Below are 23,255 nucleotides of genomic sequence, written 5' to 3'. Positions count from 1 at the left end.
AAGATAATCTTTCGACATGCATAAAGATAGTCTATGATCGACTCATAAAATATTATATTGTTCACCCACAGAACTCAAATTGATTGTTTAAAATATACATGCATCAGGAAGAAAAGTTGTAATTTGTGTGCTCTTTTTTTATTAACCAAATTAAAGGTGTTTGGTGTAATTTTTGGCCAGATGTAAGATAGATATGGAAATTTGTATGTCGTCGACTACAAAAGAAGTAAATAAGAAACAAGAAATGGAATGACGGTGAAGGAAAATGAGAAGATATTAACAGTGCAGTCAAACAGTATATATATATTCTTCTTAAGGAAACTATTGAACGTTTTTCTTCTCGTTTGTGTTGATGATATCGTAATCACCGGGATTACTGCATGCTGCGTCTATTGATGAGTGGAAACATTATTTGCACGCACATTTTTCTATCAAGGATCTTGGCTTCTTTTAAGTATTTCTTGGGCATTGAAGTGGCACGCTCACAACATGGCATTTGCTTAAACCAACTCTTGACTGATGCTGGCATGCACAGACCATTTCATACTCCTATGGAACATCTCAAGGTTACAACCCTTGATTTTGATCATACTGCCACCGTAGACTCTGCCAATGATCCACTTCTCCTTAATGCTTCTACTTATAATGTATCAACGTTTGGTTGGGCCGCCTTATTTACCTCACCATCACACGTCCGGATATTTTCTTTGCTGTTCAACATCAAAGCCAATTCATGCATTCAAGGAAGAAATCTCACATGATCGCTCCGTGTGCTGGGCTATGCCAAAAAGTCTCCTGCCTTGGGTTTATTTTTGTTCGCTACAAATGATTTCTGTATGAGTGCCTACTGTGATTCGGATCTGGTGTCATGTCCTATGTCTCGCAAATCTGTTTCTGGTTATACCCGCAGCTGAAAGTGTGCTGCGAATCCCTTTTCAATGAATGCACAAAGCACATTGATTGAGATCTATTGCCACTTTGTTGAGGAAAAAATTGGGACAACATTATTGCTACTTCACATATTTATACCCGTCAGCAACCTGCTGATGTTTTGACAAAAGCGTTGTGTTCTGAGCAGCATAATATTTTGGTTTCCAAGCTCTGTATGCTTGACATACTCTCCGTTCGAGGGGGATGTTAGAATCTTCACACGTGTACTTCAAGTGTGTCATGATTTGAGCTTATTGATGCTTAGTCATTGATACAATTAGGGACGATTTGTGAATACAAGTCAGTTCACTTTCAGAAAATGTACAGACAGAAATATTCCCTGATTGGGTTGTATTGTTGGTATTCATTCATCAATGGAAAATGAGATCTTTCAATTTCTTCGCTATTATTTGATTGATTCATCACTGGAGCTTACACAAATCTGTGCACAATTCAACATAATTATTCTCCAAGGGGAAAAATGCATCCGGTTTCCAATTATCTATATGAATTTGTAGTTCCAAATTACAAATCCTTAAACGACACCCCAACACCACCCACGATCATATAGTAGAAGAGTTGTGCTAACTCCAAATTACAAATCCTCCCAGGTACGCACAGATATATGATCAAACAACACCAGCTAGCTACATGCAGATGGTCATGAATTTTCCAGTATTAATTCGACATCAGATCACTACAATTCTCTGGTTATTAACTAGCGGACAGAAACTACTTAACTCAACCACAAGCTAACGATTGCACTCTGTTGGTCAATTAAGATCTTTACTAATCCCATTGAGATCTTCCATTCATGGGACACGTTATGATCCAAATTAGCATCAGTATAACTGGAATCATGACCATATCAGATGAAGGGATATATGCATACGGACTTCAGAACCCAATGGTGGCGTACATAGTAAAAAAAACAAGTTATATTAATATTATTATCCCTCGATATATTTTTTATGATAATTAGTTTAAGTTAATAAATATGCATTCATCAAGATAAATAGAACTTTTTTATATCGATCACTTTTATTATTCCTTTATGGCTACTTCTCATTTGGTATGAGCAAATGTGCATAAGTCATACATTATTATTGGAATTTAACTGAATCACCGAGTGTGTTCTTTTTCATGAGATCCAGGAGCGGCGTGGCGGTGGAGCAGAACCGCGGTGGTGTGTCGGAGATGTTGGGGCTGTCTTCTTCCAGGGGAACCTGAAGTAGTGTAGTGGTGGAGTTGAAACATGGCGGCGCGTCCGAGACAATGGTGTGTCCTCTTCCACTGCGAGTGCGACGATGGGTGGTGCGGTGGTGGAGTAGCACTGCGGCGATGTGTTGGAGATAGTGGTGGTGTCCTCTTCCTCGGGACCCGTTGATGGTGTGATGGTGGGGCTGAGCCATGTACTCCCGATGGCGGTGGTGACCTTCTCCGAGGTCAGGTTAAAAATTTCGGTTTACCGAACCGCATCGATTGTCGAGGAGGTGATTGTCCTTGTCGATGACCTTGCACAGGTTGTGAGCGGCCAACAACATTTGATTCAACGAAGTTGGATTCATTTTCATGGTATCCACTTTCTTGATCGACAGTGATACTCCATGAGAGCACGGGTCATGGTCGACATGGGATATTATATGGATAATCTAAATCAATGTAAATCTGTAGGATGAATTCTTTAGAAGTCGGGCAGGTGAATATCCAGGACATCTTCTCTCCGAACTACCAAAAACCCGGGCTCTCATACGAGCTCTCGGATGATTTCTACGGACTACCTCGAAAACAGCGCCGCACTCAAGTGTAGAAGTATGTTATATCTTGTCTGTTAGAACTACATGGATTTGACGTGTCATAGAAGTTATGAGAGGTAGGGTATGTACAGTCACTTTATCCTAATTATTTGCAAGGAAACACCGGAAACAAGATAATAATGAGATTTCTTCGTGTATTTCATTTGAAGTATTCAATAAGAAACAATTATACTGGATTCCTTATAATTATATTGTGTTCAAGACTTGCAAGATATTTATCAAATCGGTATTAAAATAAACAAAAATGATCATAGGTGTGTACCAGCTCTGATCATACTTCAGAATTCTTCTAAGATTTGTCATTTTAGATTTTTTGTATGAAAAAGTTCAAAGCTAAAAATTCAATATATCAAGGTTAGAATAAATTTTAACATATCGTAATCGGTAATATTTGGGTTTTTTTAAAAAATATTTATTTATTTATTTTTTTTTTTCAAAATTAATGTAAAAAAAAAAAAAATTGTTTGCAGAAATACAGCAAACCGTGTTTACGAAGCACAGACGCTGCTTATGTGAAACAGCGTCCGTGCTTTGTAAGCTCGGATTGAGATCCAGTTGGCTTTTTAGCGACGGGTTTCAAACTCCGTCGCTATTAGAGACGGATTTAGCGACGGTTTTTAAAATCCGTCGCCGATTCAACAAAACCGTCTCTATATTTGCCATAAATAACAAAACGTCTCTATATTTGCCATAAATAACAAAACATCTGCTAAAACCGTCGCTCTATAACAAAACGTCTCTATATTTGTCATAAATAATAATATTGACGGCGTGCGATTTATGTACGCCGTTAATGTCCAGAGATAATATTTTTAAAAATATTTTAGTATTAACAGCGCACATAAATATGCACGTCGTTAATAATACTATAAACGGCGTGTCTTTATTTTACGCTACGAAAATTGCATATGTTATTAACAGCACACATAAATATATGCTGCAGATATTACTATCCGCAGTGTGCTTTTAATGCACAGCACACGAAAATTGCATATGTTATTAACAGCACACATAAATAGCGACAGTTTAACAACCGTCGGGAATAACAACGGTTTAAAAATATTTTACAATTAACAGCGCACATAAACATGCACGTCCTTAATAATACATCGTCGCTATATAAGGTTTTTAAAAATATTTTACAATTAACAGTGCACATAATTTAAATTAATATATTTATTAAATCGGTTACACGAAAATTGCATATGTTATTAACATCACACATAAATAGCGACAATTTAACAACCGTCGGTAATAACAACGGTTTAAAAATATTTTACAATTAACAGCGCACATAAACATGCACGTTTTTAAAAATATTTTACAATTAACAGTGCACATAATTTAAATTAATATATTTATTAAATCGGTTAATAGCACGCTATGGATAGTAATATCTGCAGCATATATTTATGTGTGCTGTTAATAAATATGCAATTTTCGTAGAGTAAAATAAAGACACGCCGTTTATAGTATTATTAACGACATGCATGTTTATGTGCGCTGTTAATATTAAAATATTTTTGAAAACATCATGTTTGGACAATAACGGCGTACATAAATCGCATGCAGTCAATATTATTATTTATGGTGTTTTGTTATATAGCGACGGTTTTAATAAAACCGTCGCAAATAGGCGACGGACTTTATAAACCGTCGCTAAATGCGTCGTTAATAGCGACGGCTTGTGAAACCCGTCGCTAAAAATCCAACGTGGATCTCAATCCGTGGTTACAAAAAACGGACGTTGCTCCACATAAGCAGCGTCCGTGCTTCGTAAGCACGGTTTGCCGTATTTCTGCAAACAATTTTTTTTTACATTAATTTTGAAAAAAAAAAAAATTACATTATTTTTTAAAAAAAACCCGTAATATTTCAATACATACCCAAATGAATAAGTAAAAAATTTAAAATATAAAGTAGATTGTATAATCAAATAATTTTAGGTATTATATTTTTCTTCAAAGATTTCTTCTGTAACTCATCTATATGTATTGTTTAAAAAATATTATGTGAATTTAACTTATCAGATGAATTTATAATAATAGTTCTATAACACACGATTGATCAACATTTGAGTAGAAAATATTTGGGAGGCCAATGTATATTGGAATTATGGCCCAAACTATTAACACATGAATTCAAGTTAAGCCCAATAATAATATTATTTAATATTTGGATCAAGCTAACCCAATAAAAAAATTTAAACATACATAACAAAGACCAAACTGTGTGTCTATATATGAATAAAGCCCATGGTCTAGCCCAGGATGAAGCTCAGAATAGCCCATGAGGTTGGTAGCTAACAACTATGTATTTTGGGTTGATTACATCCTACATGTAGGGACACTACTCTATAATAGAATCAAAGATCCAAATTTAGTCACACATATATGGGGTCCACTAATTTTTTTAAAATCACATGCTTGTGAATCTTGTCCATCCAAACCATGTGGGGACAGTGCCCCACATATAACATCGACTTAACCGTATTTCGGCGAAAGAATTTGTTGTTCTCGGTAAACACCACAAGTTTAATTATCAGCATACATGTACACTCAAAATCAACACACACGATAATTCATGCGCCTAATTATTTGAAAAATAGTTAAGTTGTTAGCCATGATTCATTAAAATTAATATATTTTATATTCAAAGGTAAATTAATTAATTAATTATTTTTAGAATTTTAAAAAAATGATAGTTATAACTGGGTAATAAACTAATTTATTAAAGTAGGTTTTTATAAAGGCTTAGTAAGTTGTAGCTAGTTAATGACATTAAATATTATTAAATATTATAATATATGGTTGGTGAATGATTCTGCCTAAATAGTTTGTAGCAAAAGCGCCTCTCCAAATGTTACACTAAATTTCGCTCGACACTTGTTCGCATGCAAGGGTCTCATTTTCCCTATAAATAATCCACTAATCTCTCCAATTTTCTCACCAACAAAGTAGAATTCCTATTGATAATCAATCATGTCTGCTGCAAATTTGTTGGTTCTTCTCCTCGCTGCTTCGACACTCGCCATCGAATCCGTTGGCCATGAAACATTCGGTGTAGATGACATTTTGGCCGAGGGATTGAAGCACATACCATCCCATCCTCCCTCGCACGCTCCAGCACCATCGCCAAAGCACCACTTCCGCGAGACGTTTGACCAGGAATTGAAGCACAAACCATACCATCCTCCCTCACACGCTCCATCACCATCGCCAAAGCACCCGCCCTCACGCTACTCGGAGACCTTTAGCATGTTAGACGAGGAATTGAAGCACAAACTATCCCATCCTCCCACACACGCTACAGCACCATCGCCAAAGCACAAACCCTGTCATACACCATCACCTGCACCAGCACCACATTCCAAAATGTTCGATGGAGAAGATACGTTAGAAGAGGTAACGAAACACAAGCCAAAGCAGAAACCGACCCATTCGCCTTCCCCTGCACCTGCATCATCACCGAAGAAGACATCTCCCCCACAATTTCTGGACATTAAACGAGGCGGATGAAGTGCTTAAGCACAAACGGGCGCCTGCACCATCCAAGCCACCAAAAATTGCTCCAACGCCTTCTAGAACCAATTTATTTGAATTTTAATTTCTGAGATAAATTTAATACTATCGAGTTTTCATGAATTGTTCTTGAGTTGCAGATATAACGCCTATCTCTCAATAAAACCATGCATTCGCTTTTAGTTGCTTTTCAAGTTTGTTCAAGTTGAAAAGTTCTAATCATATGTATTTGATTTCTCTGGCATATTCATTGGAAAACATATTTAACGATGGATATAGAAATGAACAAAAATAATTAAAAACCGAAAACGCCATCTATGAGGACACATTGCTATTTTCTTACAGTCAGTGGCGGCGTGGCACTATTGTTTTAAAAAAAAAAATTATATGTACATTTTTTTATAATTTTAGATTAATATGATATTAGTTCAGATATTTCAATTTAATATTAGAGTTTAATATTTTAATTATGACAGAACCACTCCTAGCTCCAAATATTTATTGACATTTCTCAGCTGAGCCAAATTCATTTTATTTTTACTTTTATGTAAAACAGTTGATTCAAAAGAAATTGAAAAAAAAAAATCGGTACCTAATTTTGCCAATTTTTAGTTGAGGTTTATTAAATTTCAAATTTTAGTTTTGATGCACTAACTCTTATGTGACACCAAAAGTTGTTGATTTGACACAATAAAATATCAAGAAATTATTGACTTTGTCCGGTGTCATGTCAGTAATTTGATCAAAAATGCCAAAAATTAAAAGTTAGTATATCAAAAAGTAAAAATAGAAAATTCAGTTGACCAAAAGTCAAAATTAGACAAGACATAAAGAAATCATTTTTCCTGAAAAGATAAAAAAGGACACTAAATATTAACTCCATCGTCGTCACAACGAGATTATTGAATCTTCCATGATCAATAGGTTAGAAACATGCATGCATGTTCATCTCAAACATGGAGGAGAATGTGCAATAATTTCTTTGCAGTTAACCCTCTTTGAAAAGGGAAGAAGGAAAAAAAAAGAAAAGAAAAACAGAGAAAGACAAGATTGCTGGGGAAAAATTATTTTAAATTTTTTACTCAGTTAGACATAATATATTATTTAAGATGCGAATATTTTTAATTGAAGCATGTCAATTTGATCATCAGTTAGGCCATGAACAGATAAGCATATGAATAATTAATCACGGTGTAAATAAAATAATAATAATAAATGGTGATGATACTTAAACCCCGGCTCCGCCACTTAATACACACATGCAAATAGATAAATAAAATTGCTTAACCAACACAAGGGAATTAATTAATTTCTCTGGAACAACAATAATGTTTATTCATTCCAATGAAATATAAAATTTTTGTAGTAATATAATTAACATCCATAAAACATTCACTGGCATTATTATAAAATATATTATTAATCATGCATGGTGATGTTTGGGTGCGGGTGCGGGCGAGGGTCTGGGCTTGCAGTTCTTTACAAGTTTATTATCTCCGACGACTCCAATGCAATCAGGCTCGAAAACGGCCGTCTCGTGAAGTTTGGGTGCTGGCGCCGGTGGAGTTCCGCAATTCTTTACACTAACTTTATCTCCGAATCCAAGGCAATCAGGCTCGAAAGCCGTTCCTTCTGCTGTGTTTTCCGATGGAATGCTGCCGATCAGAAATTTCCTGCCAGTTCGCTCGGTGGAAGTGGCAGTAGCCAGAAGCATTAGTGTTCCGAGGATGAACAAAAGCAAGCTTGGAGTTGACATTGCTGAAATTGGTGTGGCTTGGAGATGGTAATGTGATGTGTGAAGTGAAGTGAAGAGGTGTTCCATTTTTATAGAGGAGTGAAGGGTTGTAAATTGGTTAGTGAGACGGATACATGCAGGCGCGCTTAGCTAGTTTCATAAATGCTAGCTTGCCATATATCCAATAGCATCATTATTCAAAATGTGGATGACCATTAAGGTATATAATTATATGGAGTATATATACAAACCGAATCGAATCGAGTCAAATTATTATAAATTTAAATATATTTGATTGGGAAGAAGGAAATTGACGTAAAAGATTACTTTTATCACAAATTTCGACATCATGGAAATTTTATTTTAACTAAATTTACTAATATATTAATTTTCCAAACAAAACAGAAAATAAAATAGCAATGCAATCATGATGTCTTCAAACTAATTAAATTCAATTATTCGAAAACCAAATTACAAAATATTTTTTTCTAACTTAATTAACTGCTTTATACTATCTACATATTGTCTTATTAAAGTTGAGACGCTTTTAATAAATAATTTATGTGGCATGATATGATTTTTAATAAACCAAAAATACACTTCTTCTCAAATAATAATAATAATAATAATAATAATAATAATAATAATAATAATAATAATAATAAGAATTTAATTTAAAAATCATTAAATTTATTTTTTAAATATGTATCTCATCTGTATCTAATATCTTATTTTTTTTTAATATTTATCTATATTTTGTAATTTTAAACGACCATATCATTTATAATATAAAAAATTACATGAAAACTTTCATGAGATCGTCTTATTGGTAAATTTTGTGATACAGATCTCCTATATGACCCACCCATAAAAAATATTATTTTTTATATCAAAAGTATTATAGTTCACTCAAACATAGGCATGATTGAACCGTTTCACGAATATAGATATGTGAGACCGTTGCAGAGGAGACCTACTCAATTAATTATTTTTAAAAAACTATTTTTATAGTTTTATATTGTAATATAATATCAAAATTTTGGTGGAATCTTGTTGACCGTGACTTTGATCCATTAGCATCAATATCATTCTTTAATTACTCATATAGAATATAAAGTTTCTTAGTAGGGAAGTACTGGATCCCGATGCTCTGATTTTATTGACCTTGTGATAGAATATTAGTGCAGTCGCAGAGGATGATATCTGAATTGCTGTTGATAATTAACTCTGTCCGAAGCTGTGGATTTTTTTGTCCACGTGGTATTTCAAAAAGAAAAAGAAAAAACTTCGGGTAAACATGCTTGGTCTGGATATTAACGAATGTGGGCTTTGCTTTTGATCGAGATATCAATTACTCTTTTTCATGAAAATGAAGTATGAAATTCTACATAAAAGAACAAAAACATATATGTATTTACAACGAAATATCTTGCAAGTGTACCTAATAAATGATACTGTCACAATAATGGGAAAGTTTTGTGGTTAGTGTTCACGTTAAAGAGATGAATCAAGGATGCAAATTTCTAGACTAAAGAATCGATATTTGGGAGTATATACCATAATATTCCAAAATAATACCTTTTTCCCTACTTAAAATCCCTTTAATATCATATATATTCCATCTCCAAGCTTATTAATAAAGTGTCTCTCAAGCCTGCATTTTCGGATAATTTTTTCCTCGTGTTGCAGACAGGTATAGTCATGTATATATCCAAGGCAAAACAAATTATTTAGTCCTAAATTCAAAAGTAGGACTTCATTTTCTTGGTCCTAATTCTCTCATTTTAATTAATGATTCTATTTCCGCTTGTTTTGCATGGACTTTCCAAGTTAACTGCAACATGGCTAAAGAGCAATTGCAGGTGCTCAATGCTCTGGATGTCGCTTCCTCGGTCACGGGTGTCGCCCTAGTCGGGACATTAATGGGGCCGTAAAAAAGTTTACGGACTGACATTAGTCCTCATGATTGTTTGCTCGCTTGCCTCCGGTCTTTCGTTCGGGGATTCTCCACAAGGTGTACATGGCTACTTTGTGCTTCCTTAGATTCTGGCTGGGTTTCGGGATCGGAACTACCCTCTCTCTGCCACAATCATGTCTGAGTATGCTAATAAACGGACTCGTGGGGCATTTATAGCTGCGGTCTTTGCTATGCAGGGATTTGGGATTCTTACCAGTGGGATTGTTGCGCTAATTGTCTCTTGGGCATTTGATCGTGCCTAAAGAGCGCCTACATATGAGGAGCTAGCATCGGCTTCAACCGTGTCACAGGCAGACTATATTTGGCGTATAATTCTCATGTTTGGTGCTGCGCCGGCCGCACTGACTTTTTACTGGCGGATGAAGATGCCGGAGACCGCTCGGTACACAGCCCTTGTAGCCAAAAACGCGATGCAGGCAGCTAAAGACATGGCTAAAGTGCTGAATGTGGAGCTTGATGCGGAAGAGGGGAAACTGAAAAGAATCTCAAGAAACCCAACAAATCAAAATATGGCTTGTTTTCAAAAGAATTCCTCCATCGTCATGGCCAAATCTCAAAAAACAAAGGTGAAATACAAAGGAGCATAACATACACTTCTAGCTAGGACCCAATTGGTAAAAAGAATTGGTTTGGATTTGGTTAGTTAAACCGATTTATCTAATGTTTGGTCGGATTTTTAATAATATTATCCAATCCATTCTGCAAGAACTCTTATCCAAACAGGCATGCACAGATATGTAACAGGCCCAGCCTGTGATATAAATGGGCTTCCATGTTTTTAAGCCAGGTTTTATTACATATCTGTCTATGTTATCTTGTCAAGGGTGAGATTCTTAAATTAACTATTTGTGGAATCTAAAATATATTAATTTTTTTGCTCAAAATGTTCATTTACTTAATACCTTTTTTTAATTTTGTGAAAAAATAAACATGATGAAATAAAACCTTGTATATTTATAATACGCACATTTATAAATAACGCGTAATTCACATGCCAATTAAATTCAATGAAATATACACTCAAACATATCGTGGAGAAAATTTTAATCCAATGTAATCATATATACGCCATGTAAAAAAAAATTTATAATTCATAATTTTTCTAAATTTTGATCCATTATGTTGGCAAAATTATGTTCTAATCTTTTATTTATATAATTATTTTTCATTAAAGTATTTACGTGACCATGAACATAAAAACGTCATTTCAACATCATATCAGTGTGTCACATCAGCACCAAAATAAAAGATATAAAATTATAAAAAATAAAAAATAAAACTGAAATTTCACAAAATAAAATTAACCATTTCCCACATATTTACACTTTAAAGGACAAATTTACATACTTCAACTTATAATTTATAATAAAATTAAATGCATATCCACGTATCACGCTCATATGCGAGGTGGCGTATAGATATAAAGAAAATACTTCACAGTCACATTTCTGGACTAAGTGTATAATTCAGAAGTAATCTTAATATATATTTATATACACTCTTTCAACACTAAAATTAACTTTGACTTTTTAAAAAACAAAATAAAAAGGATAATTTTAAAAAGTGGTCGTATTTCGAGCATATTGTATGCGTTATAATCTCTCAAAAAATTATAGAACCAATTCTTCACGCATGACGAGAATATATGTAGTTGAAAGTTAAGCACGCCATGTAGCCTAATGGACCGTGCTCTCGAGGAAAATAGGTACTATACTTTTGAACTAATGATAATTTAATCAAGCCTGTTGTTGGGATGTTGATATCCCGAATTCATTTAAATTTTAAAAAAAATGGACAATATAAATAGATAGAAATGCATTATATTTTGTTAAGATTGAGAGTTGACGTTTAATCAATCTCAGAATTAGTTTCCCACATATCGATCAAGTACATATTTGCAACTCTCGAACATTTTATATAACCGATTTGAGACAACTAACACACTTCTTCATGACCAAAAATGAACATTTAGAGAGTGCACTTTCAAGACAACGAGTGACTCAACACATAATGGTGGAACATGAGCTCTGATATCATATTAAGATTGAGACTTTGACATAACTCAATCTCAAAAGATATCTCAAGAGGGGAGGATTGTCCAAATTTATATATGCAACTCCAAAAGATTTTATCTGACCAATGTGATACAAGTAAGTAGTAACACATCTCATCACGTCTACTAGGCCACTCATTCTTATTATAGTTGGGTCATTTAAAATTAATTGTTGATATTTTTTTTTCAAAAAAAAAAAATTGACTGATACACGATATTTGTCAAATCCCGAAGTCGTTCGGAGGATTCAATTCGTGCACGTTACATTTAATTTAAATGCATATAAAACATATTTTTTAAAAAATAAAAATCCTAACAAAGTCAACACAAATCCAAAAAGTCTTTTTCAACTTTATTGTGGTGGTGACAACTAAAATATTAATTTCGATTCAATCACACCTTTTTTTTCTTTTTGTCTACTTTGTTTTAGAAAAGAGTGCACTTCAAATTACATAATAGAGAGTCAAATGTGATCGATTTATAGAATGCGGCATCAAGTGGGAAATAGGGGTCGCCTGCTCCGTAATCGTGGACTTATTTTCAATTGTTTGATTCTTGAAAAACAACAGTAATATAATAAAATTTATAAAGTGTGAAATTTGAGAAATCGCCAACATATAAACTTTATAATATGGTTGTATGAAACAATGAAAGGGACCTCGTGGTATTATAATAAGGGGGTCATGATTAAAATAAAAGTAACAGCTAAAAAATGATTGCTTAATAATTTGTTTGTTTGACGTGAGAAATTAAATATTTTGTTGTTTCCGATCGAGTGCTAATCTCCAAAAGCAAAAAGCGAATAAGTTCCAAGAAACTATTTTGAGTACAATAACATCTAACTTAAAGATGTTTTAGCATGAGTACTCTGATCATATACGTAACTGAATTTAAGTTAATTTTTTTTTTTTTTTTTGCTCGAATTCGAGTTGTGATGTGATTCTTTGAAGAATATTAAATTTCACAGTTGGAACTAGCAATTACATTCCCATATGTTCATCTGTAGCATATGCTTTTCCATTTCGAAAAATATTAAAGTGAATGTAGTTATGTTATTAGAGTGGATCTCATGTGAGATCGTCTCACGGATCCTAATCTATGAGACGGCTCAACCCTACCCATATTCACAATAAAAAGTAATACTCTTAGCATAAAAAATAATACTTATTCATGGATGACTCAAATAAGAGATCATTCTCACAACTACAACCCGTGAGACCGTCTCACACAAGTTTTTGTCATATTATTATACACGCTAATGTCATCTTTAAATTATAGATTCTTTCCCCCTTTATCTTGTTTACCTTCCATAAGTGGGGCTAAAAATTGCCAATTACCCTAAAAGTCTTTCAATAGGCGTGATTCGTGAACATAAATAGGAGAATATAATCTGTCAATGCCTTTAATTTGCTTTGAAGTTTGAACTCACATGTTTTAGAGCTTTTCAAAAGTACTACGAAATTCAGGAATGGAATAAAACTTTTTATACGACACACACTTCGTTTTTAAACACGTTTACACAGAAACACACACAGGTATGTATATGTACATACGTATATAATTAATTAAGGTACTCGAAATTAAAAAGTATTGGCAAATGGAAGGTTAACTTTTGCTTGATGAGCAAAATAATTTGGACTACCGTATTGATGTATGGCCATTTACTTCAGTTATGGAAGAAGAAAAGCCAACGTGTATAGCATAAAAATTTGTTGGCAACTGGTACTGTATCGCTTATTAATCAAATTATAAGGGAATTTAATTATTTACCAGAGGTGATATATGAATAATATAAATAAATTATATAGTTCTGTGTTCATTCATTCACTGATATATCAGTCCTCCGTCGAAGATTTCAATTCAATGCCCAATTTTTCCTTCCATATATCGCATAGCAATTAGTGCTACAAACTAGGTCTGTCTGGTTGACTTCACGCAGCCAAGTGTCTTATGTCAGCATTTATTATTATCAGAGCACCTATTTTCTAATTACTATAAATTACAAAATCTTTCAAAAACAATAACAAAATGTTTCCAGTCATCTGCGTGGAAGTATAGGGATTTACATTTAAAATATATTATATGTATATATATAGGGGCGTTTTAATGTTCTTGTGGAAAATGGTTTGAAGTACTTGAGGCTAGCTCGTCCATCATCTCAAATGATTATCTTTTTTTTTTCTTCCAAGGGAATTTATATTTCTTTTTCTTTTTCTTTTTCTTTTTTATCGAAATTTATATTTCTTTTTTTAAGTTGTCTTTTTTTTTTATTATTTATAAAAACTCGTTTTGTGAAAACGAAGTTGACTTCTGATTTCAGAATGGGTCGTCGTCCGTCGGTGAAATGAGAAACCAAACATGGCCGATACATTTTGGCAGTGTTCCATTAAATATAGTGAGGCGGTCGGAATTTATTTTTCCATGCGCAAGAGGTTCACCATCACCGTTGAAATAATAATTGCAGTAGCGGAATATTAATTAAAAACTAAATAAATAAGTATTAAAAATCATATATAAAATGTTTATGTTTTTCCCTTAAAAAAAACATAATACGATTACGAGTATCTGAAAATACACAAGAATTTTGGAGGATTATAGCTCGTATTTTAAAGTTCTATACATGAATCTCAAAAATATAAAAATTCAAACGCACAACCTAATTCAAATATCTAAAGTAACATGATTTATTATTTGTGATCATTACATAATTATTTATTTTCCAATATAATATTGCTTAAACTTGCTTTGCTGTATTCACACAACGCCGATTGATTAGAATACTTTTAGAACTATTTTATTTACAGTTTCAACTTCTGGTATTAAACTATATATATATTTTCTGAGAAAAATATTTAATTCATATTAACAGATCAATCAAGAAATAATATACATTTAAACACGTGTCATTAAGCAAAACAGTTGACCAAGCAAGAGTTGGACCAATTTAGGACGAGTCTAAAACCCAGTAATAATAAACTACCCCGATACGAACGTCCTCGATCTTGCCATCTCGGATTTCATGGGGCCCACCGTACACGTGGCGAAATCGTAAGGGCGAAGAAGCCCACTTCCGTGCGGCAGGAATCGGAATATGCTTCTTAAAAATTCCTTTCGTTGCATTTAAATAGGAAGACCACCCTCTCCATTTTTCTCCCATCCCTTTTCCTCACACGACGAATCCCATGCAGAGTCTGAGTTTGTGGTTTACTTCTGAATTTTCTGTTGCTCTGTAATCACATATCTAGGTATGTAATCCATATCATTTTATCCTTTTAAACACAGACAAACACACACATACACATGTGTATATATTATATAGGAGATTTATAATACCAGCAGCATATTGAAAAGGTTTGGTGCAGAGAACTAGAAATATTTCATGTTTCGTACGTATGTACTTATTCTCGTAGTTTCGTATCCAAATATGTGTTGACTAGTTTGTCAGCCCCCCGTGAATTTTAAGGATGAATATAGACTCTCTCCTGTATTTGTTAAGTACAGACAAAAAGTACAGATTATTAATCTGTTCTTGCTCCGTAAAAGAAATTTCTGACTAGCTTTTAAAAGAATATATAATCATGACCGGATTTTTTTTCTTTTCCAAAAATATAAAAATGGATCGTCCGTCGTCGTAATAAACGTAATGATAATGGAACGTCAACCACAAAATCAAATTGTGGAACACACAGACCAGTAAGAAACGAAATTAGTGAGTTAATTTGTTTGCTTATATAGACAGCTATATATGTATATATATCCACATGTAGGAAGATATTTAGTTAATGAGTTTGCAAATCGAACACGCCGTAATAAGCTGGTTGTTTTGACTGTATATATATATGTACCTGCCAAAATGTTGACCTTTGTTCGGTTTTATTTATTTATTTGAATTTGGGGAGGGTATCGGTGTATGGTCTCAAATTTAGATCTGGTATGACTAATTAGTGTCACATAATTTTTTATTACGAGTAATTAAATCTGTTTGACTAAGTGTCACAGCAAATTGAATATGACAGATTTAGTAAAATGTTACTTATTAATCTATTCAGGATTCCCCAACTTTGTATGCGTGTTGGGTGACCTTATTGAATCATCTTTGCTTTTTTTTTTTTTTTTATTATTAATATAAGTGGACCCAATTTCTCTTCCTTGACTTTTTCGATTCCGTTCAGTGCATTGCTTAGTTCAACAACTTCCAACGCTTAGCATCATACGATTAATACTTTATTCAATGATGTCCTCCAATCCCGAGGTTGGGCTTGACCCCCCACATGAAGCAAATTGTTATTTTAAGACATTGTCCCAATTATTCAATGAATATTTATTCTTATTCATTTTACTAATCCTTAATTTACAATCTATATTACCGTCCTCGCATTAATGATTTGAAACAAGTCTCAGTGTGAAATTATATAAACCATAGGGTTGACCCGTGAGATCAAACTGGCGGACTAAAGTTTTTAGTATGTTTGTTTTTTTAAAAAAGAAAAAAATTGATTTTTTTAGTCCATTAAATTTAAAAATTTTGGTTTTTGGTGCATTGAGTTTTCAGTTTTTTATTTTAGTGTATTGACTTTTGGTTTTCGGTCATGATTAATCGAACCAAAATAACCGAAAATCGAATATTAATGTATAAATCAAAATAAAGTTAATTATAACAAAAAATTAAATAAGTTAGTGGGATAAAAAACACAGTTGGGTATGCTTTCATTCGGAATACACATGAAGATGCAATGAATTAATTAAAACTGGATGGTATGTTTGTATCTTGAATTTAATGTAAATAATCAAGTGATCAAGTTGTCACCATTTCCTACTTTCTTTCTATGTTTCAGGATTTGAGCAAGCATTAATAAGTACCACCAAAACATAACCAAGAAATGGCCAGGGAACACCTTCATGTTCTTGACGCTCTCGATGCGGCCAAAACCCAATGGTACCATTTCACCGCAATAATAATCGCCGGAATGGGCTTTTTTACCGATGCTTACGATCTCTTCTGCATCTCTCTGGTTACCAAGCTCCTAGGCCGAATATACTACCACCAAGAAGGGGCGTTGAAGCCCGGAACTCTGCCCCCAAACGTGGCCGCTGCTGTTAATGGCGTCGCCTTCTGCGGAACTTTAGCAGGGCAGCTCTTTTTCGGGTGGCTCGGTGACAAATTAGGCAGAAAAAAGGTGTACGGGATGACACTCATGCTGATGGTTATTTGTTCGGTTGCTTCTGGCCTTTCCTTCGGGGACAAGCCAAAAGCCGTTATGGCGACCCTTTGCTTCTTTAGGTTCTGGTTGGGTTTCGGAATAGGGGGCGACTACCCATTATCTGCCACGATCATGTCTGAGTATGCAAATAAAAAGACCCGTGGGGCGTTTATTGCCGCAGTGTTTGCGATGCAGGGGTTCGGGATCTTGGCTGGCGGGATGGTGGGGATCATTATTTCAGCAGCCTTTAGGAGTGCGTATCCGGCCCCGACATATGAACAAAATGCTGCTGCTTCTACCGTATCCCAGGCTGATTTTGTGTGGCGTTTAATAGTAATGTTTGGTGCACTCCCGGCTGCCCTCACTTACTACTGGCGTATGAAAATGCCTGAAACTGCACGTTACACGGCATTGATAGCCAAGAACGCGAAACAAGCGGCTGCTGATATGTCCAAAGTGCTGCAAGTTGAAATCGAAGCAGAGCAGGAGAAGACTGAGCAGATTTCTCAGGACAGAGGGAACAGTTTTGGGTTGTTTTCACGTAAATTCCTTAAACGACATGGCCTCCACTTGCTCGGCACGACGACTACTTGGTTCCTACTCGACATCGCATTCTACAGCCAGAACCTGTTCCAGAAAGACATTTTCAGCGCCATTGGATGGATCCCACCGGCCAACAGTATGAATGCTCTTGACGAGGTGTTCAGAATTGCGAGAGCCCAAACACTGATCGCCCTCTGCAGCACAGTTCCAGGTTACTGGTTTACTGTCTTTCTCATTGACAGGATCGGGCGATTCGTGATCCAGTTAATGGGATTCTTCTTCATGACAGTGTTCATGTTCGCCTTAGCCATTCCTTACAACCACTGGACTCACAAGGACAACCGAATCGGGTTCGTGATCATGTACTCGCTAACGTTTTTCTTCGCAAATTTCGGACCAAATGCCACGACTTTCGTCGTGCCTGCTGAGATTTTCCCAGCGCGGTTGCGGTCGACATGCCACGGGATATCGGCAGCAGCTGGAAAGGCGGGGGCGATTGTCGGAGCGTTCGGGTTCTTATATGCAGCTCAGCCAAAGGATCCAAGCAAGAGGGATGCTGGGTACCCGGCTGGCATTGGCGTGAAGTACTCACTGATTGTGCTGGGTTGTGTGAATGCTTTGGGGATGTTGTTCACTCTGTTGGTACCGGAATCGAAGGGAAGATCGTTAGAGGATATGTCCGGAGAGAACGAAGAGAGCGGAGAAGAGACGATGGCACAGAATTATGGTGAGAATAGGACTGTTCCCGTTTGATTATTGTACCTGTAAGTTGTTTTTTTGGGTTAATATATAACAAATAAGATTATAAGGGAAGGCGTAATAATTATTATTATTATTATATATATATATATATATATATATTTATTTATATTTATATGTATATATATGTGTATGTATGTATATTGAGAATGTAATAATTATATTTTATATCATATATTATTAACCCACCAAAATGGCGTGAAATGTCATTTTGGTGTAAGGTTGACTGCGGAGGCACCAAATTTCCTCTGCCAAATTTGGTGCAAAAAAATTATTATTTTTATTTGTTTATTATTATAAATAATTGATAAATAATTTAATTTAATAGATAATAATGCAAAATAAAATGTACAAATATAATATATATCGTGTTATTTAATTGAATTTTATGTATTAAGACATTTATCATTTTAATAATTTATGTGTATTAATTCATATAATAGATGATTATATTTAATTAACAGAACTATTTAAATTTTACAATAATTATTTTTTTATAATATAATACTTTCATATCATATTAATAGTACTCATTAACACTATGTTTGGGAGAAAAGATTTGAGTGATTTATGGAGATTTTGATTGTGAATCTTAGTTTTAACCGTTTGGTTACTTGGATTTTATAAATGATATTGGATTTTAAGAAATTTAGTGGATTTGTTGGATTTCATTGTGTAAACAAATCTTTCAAAACTGACTAGATTTAAATTTGAATAAATCTCAAAAAAATATCCATAACAAATATTTTTCATTATTATCTTTTCACATTTTTATATTTCCTTATTGGATTCAATAATAAATTTATTTATTTTATATTTGCATAGTTGATTCTTGAGATATACTCTTGTCATGAAGATAGAACAATTTTTTATTCATTAATAATTTGTTTTTTATTTATAAAATTAAGAAGTGGTTGAATATTTAATTTTGAAACAATTTATTTCGTAGAATTTAAATTTGAATATTTAGATTTTATTTTTGATTATTTATTTTCATAATTTATTTTGTGTTCACTAACCATAGTTATTTAATTATATAAGAGTTTATGTAGTTTATATAATACAAATATATAGTTGAAATTATATAAGGAAATATAAGTTAAGATTATTTTTAATTTTTAATTTTTTAAAATTTTAAACTTTGAAATTCAAATTCCGATTTTGTTTTCAAATAAAAAATGAATTTCTAAATACTATTTTTAAATTTTAAACCAAATACAAAATAAAATTATAGATCCATATATTTTCAAATCCAATTCCAAGCTCAATTATACGTCTCCAAACACACCGTAAATTTATAAATATATGATGAAAATAATGTATGTAAAATAAAATAAAAACATTTCGAGAATATTCGGTTTTTTTTTTTTTAAATCTGAGTTGAAAATAGAAGTTGTGTTTGATGTAAAACTTACACTATTTTAATGCAAAACTTGCACTAAAATATATTTCGAGGCCAGAGAGGAATATAGAGTCATTAAAAGTTTAGATTGAATACCTCTAGATTTTAAAATTCCATAAAAATCATTAAAAGTTTAGATTGAATAAACCCCCCTTAGTTTTACAACCATATATGTAATTACATTTAAATGAGGATTAAGATGTTTAATTTATTAAGGAATGACAAATTATGGTCTGAATTTTTAACTATCAAATCTTGCATTATATATTAGACATTTTTTCTTAAAAATCATCTAAAGTAAAAATGAAAGCAAATCAAAGAAGGTTGAATTGTTCAAAGTCATTCATTCCATCTACCCAAAAAAATACTTTTTAAAAAAGTCGTTCATTCCATCGATACTGCAATAGTTCAGAAACTAACATAACTCGATGGAAAGAGAGAGATTCGCAGCAAGTGAAAATATCGAGGTTACTCCTGCCGGTATGCAAGAACTTGTGCCGACGCTTGAGCAGAGATTAAGACTATCAACATCTACGTACCTATCTATTAACAAAGGCTCCTGCCTGCTATAGTAAAGTGTAAAGATATGTTGTCTAATATTTGGAAGAACTGAAAACATCTTCTCGAGCTAGATAGCAGCTCTCTGTTCTGGAGACTTTACCTCTTATTATCCATGGATGTGCTGCAAAAGATTTGTAAATTTAATCATAGTTTCGATGCTAAAGAATATGAAAACAAGATTTTGAAAGACTGCAAAACATTTGATATTTGATCTTCAGCAGTGGATAGAAGACGAACAATCACGTTTAACAAGCTCTTGAAATGATTAGAGACGGGGCATAGTGGATCAAGGGGGCTAGCTGAATTTTGCTCCGTTTGGCCTAAAAAATAAATGCTCGCCACAAATCACCAATGGCTCTCAGTATTAAAGGATTTTATGAAGCATAAAAGAACACAAGCCAAGGGACGTCCCAACTCATTGGAAGCAATGCGTTCCTAGAAGCCTAAATGGTGAAGACTAAACTTATGTTATTTTAAATACTGTTGAAACTGATTACACGTTGGTGCATAAGAATTTATATTCAATTTCATAACTTGCTCAAATTTTGCAAACATGCCGCTTGCAATGAGAAATAACATTCTTTTATGAAACCCTACAAACTAAGAGGCAACGTTGAAACAACAATTCAAGAATATACAAGAAAACATGAATCACAAACCTAGCACTTGTTCAGCCGAAAACCTTCGAAACACATCCTTGCAGAGCATCTGTCTCAACAAATCCTTCACTTCACAAGAAGGTGAGCTCAAAATAGTCTTAGGAAATCTCAAATTCGCCCTTAACACAGACTCAAAGATCTCTGTCACAGAATCCCCGTAAAAAGGAGGGATCCCGGTTATCAGTATGTACAATATGATACCTGCACTCCATATATCGACCTTTTCATTGTACTCACGCGCAGCCAACACCTCAGGGGCGACATAGTATGGTGTCCCGACAATGCCAGACATTAGTTCCCCGCTATGGAAGTATTCAGCAGAGCCAAAGTCCGCCAGCTTGAGCACGTTATCGCTGTTGAAGAGGATGTTATCTGGCTTGATATCTCGGTGGGCTACACCGCGGCTGTGGCAGTGAGATATGGCTTCCATTAGTGGTACCTGAAAATACCAAATTGTGACTAATTTGAACGAGTTATGTCAAGTACTTTTTAGTTGCTCTAAAAGTACATAACAAACACGGATCGTTAAATTTTTTTAACAGCCTGGTGACAACTTGGTAAACATGAATATATATATCAAAAGATCGTCGATAAGAAAAACTGCATCATTTTAGCCCTCTAAAGAAAACAATCAACCATTCAAGAATTAAATTGACTGAATAAGTAGGAAAAATAAAAAGAAAAACCACCTCAGATTTTTAGGTATCTCATTCCTAGCCAAATCTAGCTATGATATATCTAAATGTTTCGGTTTAATCAATATTCTTGCACACTTTTTTCACTCGGGAAACAGATATTAATTACAAAATTTAACAAAAAACCGAAAACAAAAGGAAGCAAAACAAACAGCACGAGAACTTCGACTCACGAGACCAAACATACATACAAGAAATAAATAAAATCAAAGGGCAAAAGCATAATTTGAATACATATCACCAATTCTTATTTTCATCGAATAGTCAACCTGGATAATTTATAAATTGTTATTTTCAGTCCAGCACCCCAAACAAAACGCAATGATCCAACTCGAAATTCACAGAAAAACTGCGAATTCCAACCCATTCTTGACTAAATTAATAAATTTGTGTCCATAAACACTCTTTTTGCGTTCTCTAAGAATGTATCCTAGAACAGTTATTGTCCTGAACTACCCGTCATAAACGAGAAACGAAACTCACCATGACTAGGTGGGCTTCAAGTTCAGTGAAATCGGGTCGGGCAGTGATCCTTTGGTACAGATCCGTAGACCCGCAGTACTCCACCACCAAATGAAGAAACTCATCATCTTCGTAAACATCAAAAATCCCCAACACATTTTGATGATCGGAGACGAGGCTCATAAACTTGGCCTCATTGGGTATGCACCGGCTATCGGCAGCGTCGTTTTGGATGATCCGCTTCTCTATGGACTTCAAGGCGACGCAGTCTCCCGTATCGACGGAGTGGCACCTGAATACGACACCGAATCTTCCCCTCCCTATCTCCTCCCCTACTCTGTAGTTCCTTTTTAGCGCTTCACTCATTGCTCTCTCTCTCTCTCTTACTCTTTATACGGAAGATTACGGTTCGTACAAATGGCATTGTGGGGGTGTATATTTATAGAGTCGTAGCTGGAATTCTTGAGGTGGAATATTTTGGAGCCAATGAATGATTGACACGTGTAGAATAAGTTGACGGCAGGAGACGGATTTCTGCTTCAGGAGTTTTTTTTTTTTATTAAAAAAATATAGTATAATCTTTAAACTTCGGATCTCGACTTCTCTCTTAAAATAGGATTAATACATTCAAATTTTTAAAGATTAGGCTCCCTATTATGATGTCGCTTCCTTAATCGATTGTTTTTTGATGATTTATTTATTAATTTTTATAAAATATTAAGAACCAAATTAATATTATCTAATTTTAAATAATTTTCAAATAAAAAAACTCAAAATTTTTCTTGTGGTATTTCAGACAATAATTATGTAACATATCCTATTGTAACATGATGACACATAAAGAAGGTATATAATGCTAACAGTATGTATAAATAAGTAATATTGGATCTTTGTGATCAATAGGGGTATATCGCGTTTAAAAAAACAAAAATTAACTAA

At 34.0% G+C, this 23,255-nt stretch overlaps 2 protein-coding genes and 1 pseudogene across 2 annotated transcripts; 2 read left to right on the top strand and 1 right to left on the bottom strand.

The window, feature by feature from the left end:
- The first annotated feature begins 9,926 nt into the window (after nucleotides 1–9,926).
- LOC140830353 (low affinity inorganic phosphate transporter 1-like) lies at nucleotides 9,927–10,568 on the top strand (annotated as a pseudogene).
- A 4,575-nt stretch (nucleotides 10,569–15,143) lies between these two features.
- LOC140829489 (low affinity inorganic phosphate transporter 1) lies at nucleotides 15,144–18,591 on the top strand. Its single transcript, XM_073192753.1, has 2 exons — nucleotides 15,144–15,279; nucleotides 16,870–18,591. Exon 2 carries the CDS (start codon nucleotides 16,915–16,917, stop codon nucleotides 18,529–18,531), a length of 1,617 nt encoding a protein of 538 aa, XP_073048854.1. The 5' UTR covers nucleotides 15,144–15,279; nucleotides 16,870–16,914; the 3' UTR covers nucleotides 18,532–18,591.
- Nucleotides 18,592–20,247: 1,656 nt separating this feature from the next.
- Nucleotides 20,248–22,715, bottom strand: LOC140829488 (phosphoenolpyruvate carboxylase kinase 1-like). Its single transcript, XM_073192752.1, has 3 exons — nucleotides 22,338–22,715; nucleotides 21,160–21,598; nucleotides 20,248–20,621 (listed from the first exon to the last, which is right to left on the bottom strand). The coding sequence occupies exons 1-3, from the start codon at nucleotides 22,680–22,682 to the stop codon at nucleotides 20,533–20,535; spliced, it is 873 nt and encodes a 290-aa protein (XP_073048853.1). The 5' UTR covers nucleotides 22,683–22,715; the 3' UTR covers nucleotides 20,248–20,532.
- Between the last annotated feature and the right edge of the window lie 540 nt (nucleotides 22,716–23,255).

The sequence above is a fragment of the Primulina eburnea genome, chromosome 4, assembly GCF_022965805.1.
Source record: "Primulina eburnea isolate SZY01 chromosome 4, ASM2296580v1, whole genome shotgun sequence".
In the NCBI taxonomy this organism is placed as follows: Eukaryota; Viridiplantae; Streptophyta; class Magnoliopsida; order Lamiales; family Gesneriaceae; genus Primulina; species Primulina eburnea.
Note: the sequence above shows the minus strand (reverse complement) of the source record. Positions and strands in the feature narration are given on the sequence as shown.

Excerpts from the sequence above, each read along its gene's own strand:
- LOC140829489 (XM_073192753.1), top strand. The coding sequence starts at position 16,915 with ATGGCCAGGGAACACCTTCATGTTCTTGACGCTCTCGATGCGGCCAAA.
- LOC140829488 (XM_073192752.1), bottom strand. The coding sequence starts at position 22,682 with ATGAGTGAAGCGCTAAAAAGGAACTACAGAGTAGGGGAGGAGATAGGG. Across the intron at positions 21,599-22,337 it reads TTGAAGCCCACCTAGTCATG|GTACCACTAATGGAAGCCAT; the intron begins GTGAGTTTCGTT and ends TGGTATTTTCAG. Across the intron at positions 20,622-21,159 it reads TTCGGCTGAACAAGTGCTAG|CACATCCATGGATAATAAGA; the intron begins GTTTGTGATTCA and ends AATCTTTTGCAG.